Genomic DNA, 2,371 nt, shown 5'->3' on the forward strand with positions numbered 1-2,371 from the left:
GTTCCCTTTAATATTCTCTCTCCTCACTGAAATCGTGGATGAGGAACACGATTTCTAGTGTCGTGGACCCCATACACGAGTTTGCATGGGTTATTTCGTTTTACGTATTTTTTTTTTGGTTAAATTAATGTATTTTTTGTGTGGTTAAATTAATGTATTTTAGTATGGTAATTTAACATGTTATAATTTAACAGGGGAGGGGTATTAAACCGAAGCCACCTATTAAATATTCCAAATTTGAGGCACTATAAATATCCCCACTACTTTGTATCTACAGTGCCTCAAATTTGGAATATTTGATAGGTGGCTTCGGTTTAATACCTCCCCTATCCCTATCAGTTTTAATTCTACTTCAAAACTTATAAATTTGTTACTGGTACTTGTTAATTATGTTTTCTTCTTTTCCAAGATTCCTTGTTTTTCTTCCTTCCTTTCTCTGGTTTATTTCTCCTCGAGAAGATGAAGTTAATTGGGTTGGGTCTTTACTGCTTGTTCTTTTTTTGTTCTTTTATTTTGCTATTAGGTCTTAATCTGAGTAGTTAGTTTTTTATTTTTCTGTTTTTTTGTTAGTTGGTTTAGGTAATTAGTTAGGCCTTTCCTTTGGTAAAGGGTCATCCCCTTCATTTGTAATAAGCCAAGTTCTTATTCAATCAACAAAAGAAATTGTTCATGTCTTTGGTTTCTCACTGAGAGTTCTCAACAATGAGATTAGTTAGGGAGCATGTTTCTTATATATTAAAAATTATATTCAAATCATAATGAAACCTAGGAAGTGAAAAACTTATGTGTCTATAGGAACTTGATTCCTACCTATAAAATTGTCACGCTTGTGTAGATCAAAACTAATCATTCAAGCATTGAAAAGAAAATTTGAAGGTCCTAAACCAATCACACACGATGCAATTGGTGAATAAAAGATAAAAGGCTTCGGCACCATTCTACAAGCAATAAGACAGAAAGGACAAAAAACAAGAGAAAAAAATATGTATATGTTGGATCATTATATATGAACTAACCGTTCCACGATCTTTCATCCAAACAAGTAAAGGTTAGTCAGGAACAACCACATACCACCCTGCAGCTACAACTTTGTCTGCAAGCTTCCTTCACAACATAAAACAAGCAACAGAACATATTACAATTGGCATCGTAGAAAGGATAGATAACTAAAGTTGAACATATCACAATTGACATTCTAACTAAGTATATATAACTTGTGATAAAGTAGTATAGGAGAATATACTTCTGGCATAAATATGACACAAGGGTTTTTGGTTTCAGGATCAAATTATGTGCTAGTAGTATCATGCAGACAGAGGATAGATCGCGCAAACTCAATGACAGCAATTTCATTCCTAAGCAAATGCCGAGAAATGGGACATTATTTTCTCGGCCATACTTTGCGGCAAGGATTTTCCCCTGCACCCCTCTATCACTAAAACCTCCTGGAACTAGAAAATCATCAGCAACCTGCAACAAATAACCTCAAACTTGAATGAATATAAACAAATGTACATAAGATTATAATAGGAAAGTTGGAGAAAGACATTCAATCGAAAGTCCAAACAATAATAAAAACCTTCAGAAGTTCCCAAGCAACTTTATATGTATCAGGATCCTGCAAGAGTACATTAACCACATCAGAGGGTTGACATAAAGTAAAACCAAATAGTTAACTATCATATATAGTACAGTAGAAAGATCACTGAGCACTTCACCTGTTGGGAAGTAACATCTTCAAGATCCCAAGCTGGAACCCATTCCACAATAAGTTTACGATTGTGAGCGACACCAGCATGTAAAAGGCCCTGCATGAAAAATCAAGTAAATTAGCTTTATGGGTATATTGGAGTTCAGTTTAATAATGTCTTAGACCATAAAGTTCAATATGCCTCTTAACAAATTCGGATACAAAAAAATTGAAGTTGCAAAGAATGCAAAAATAAATGGAAATCATTATGTATCATTATTACTATTTATTAAATTGTAAAGCAAGATACCTTCAGAATAGATAGATATGCATCAGAAAGGCCAGTATATTTTCCTACCATCACAATTCTAACCTGGAAGCGCATAAAAGTTGTTAGACCAACACTTGCATATTGTGAAATCATGAATAGGATACAAGGTCCTATGTTCACATTGTCAGAAGCTTTCAGCATTTGCTTGGTAGTGATTGCAGAGTTGTTACAATTGCCTGCATAAAATTCCACTGACTTTAATGAGTAAAACTGTACAAGGGTAGCCATGGCAAGGAAAGTAATTTACAGATGCTAGAGAATCACGTGAATAATAAGCATCAAGGGAGTTATAATTTTGAGGCATTGATGGAATGGTGTTAAAAGAAAATAAAATGACATCAGCCAGCCAT

The 2,371-nt window shown here is 34.1% G+C and overlaps 1 protein-coding gene across 1 annotated transcript; it reads right to left on the reverse strand.

Annotated features, from left to right (window-relative positions):
* Positions 1–170: 170 nt before the first annotated feature.
* On the reverse strand, positions 171–2,371 carry LOC109340617 (CTP synthase-like; the record flags this gene model as incomplete). The annotated part of the gene is given in 6 exon segments (XM_019578341.1): positions 171–1,104; positions 1,244–1,470; positions 1,580–1,618; positions 1,719–1,808; positions 2,001–2,197; positions 2,286–2,371. Coding segments are annotated over 6 exon segments (648 nt in total). The 3' UTR covers positions 171–1,049.

This window comes from Lupinus angustifolius, unplaced genomic scaffold, assembly GCF_001865875.1.
Source record: "Lupinus angustifolius cultivar Tanjil unplaced genomic scaffold, LupAngTanjil_v1.0 Scaffold_210_2, whole genome shotgun sequence".
Lineage (NCBI taxonomy): Eukaryota > Viridiplantae > Streptophyta > Magnoliopsida > Fabales > Fabaceae > Lupinus > Lupinus angustifolius.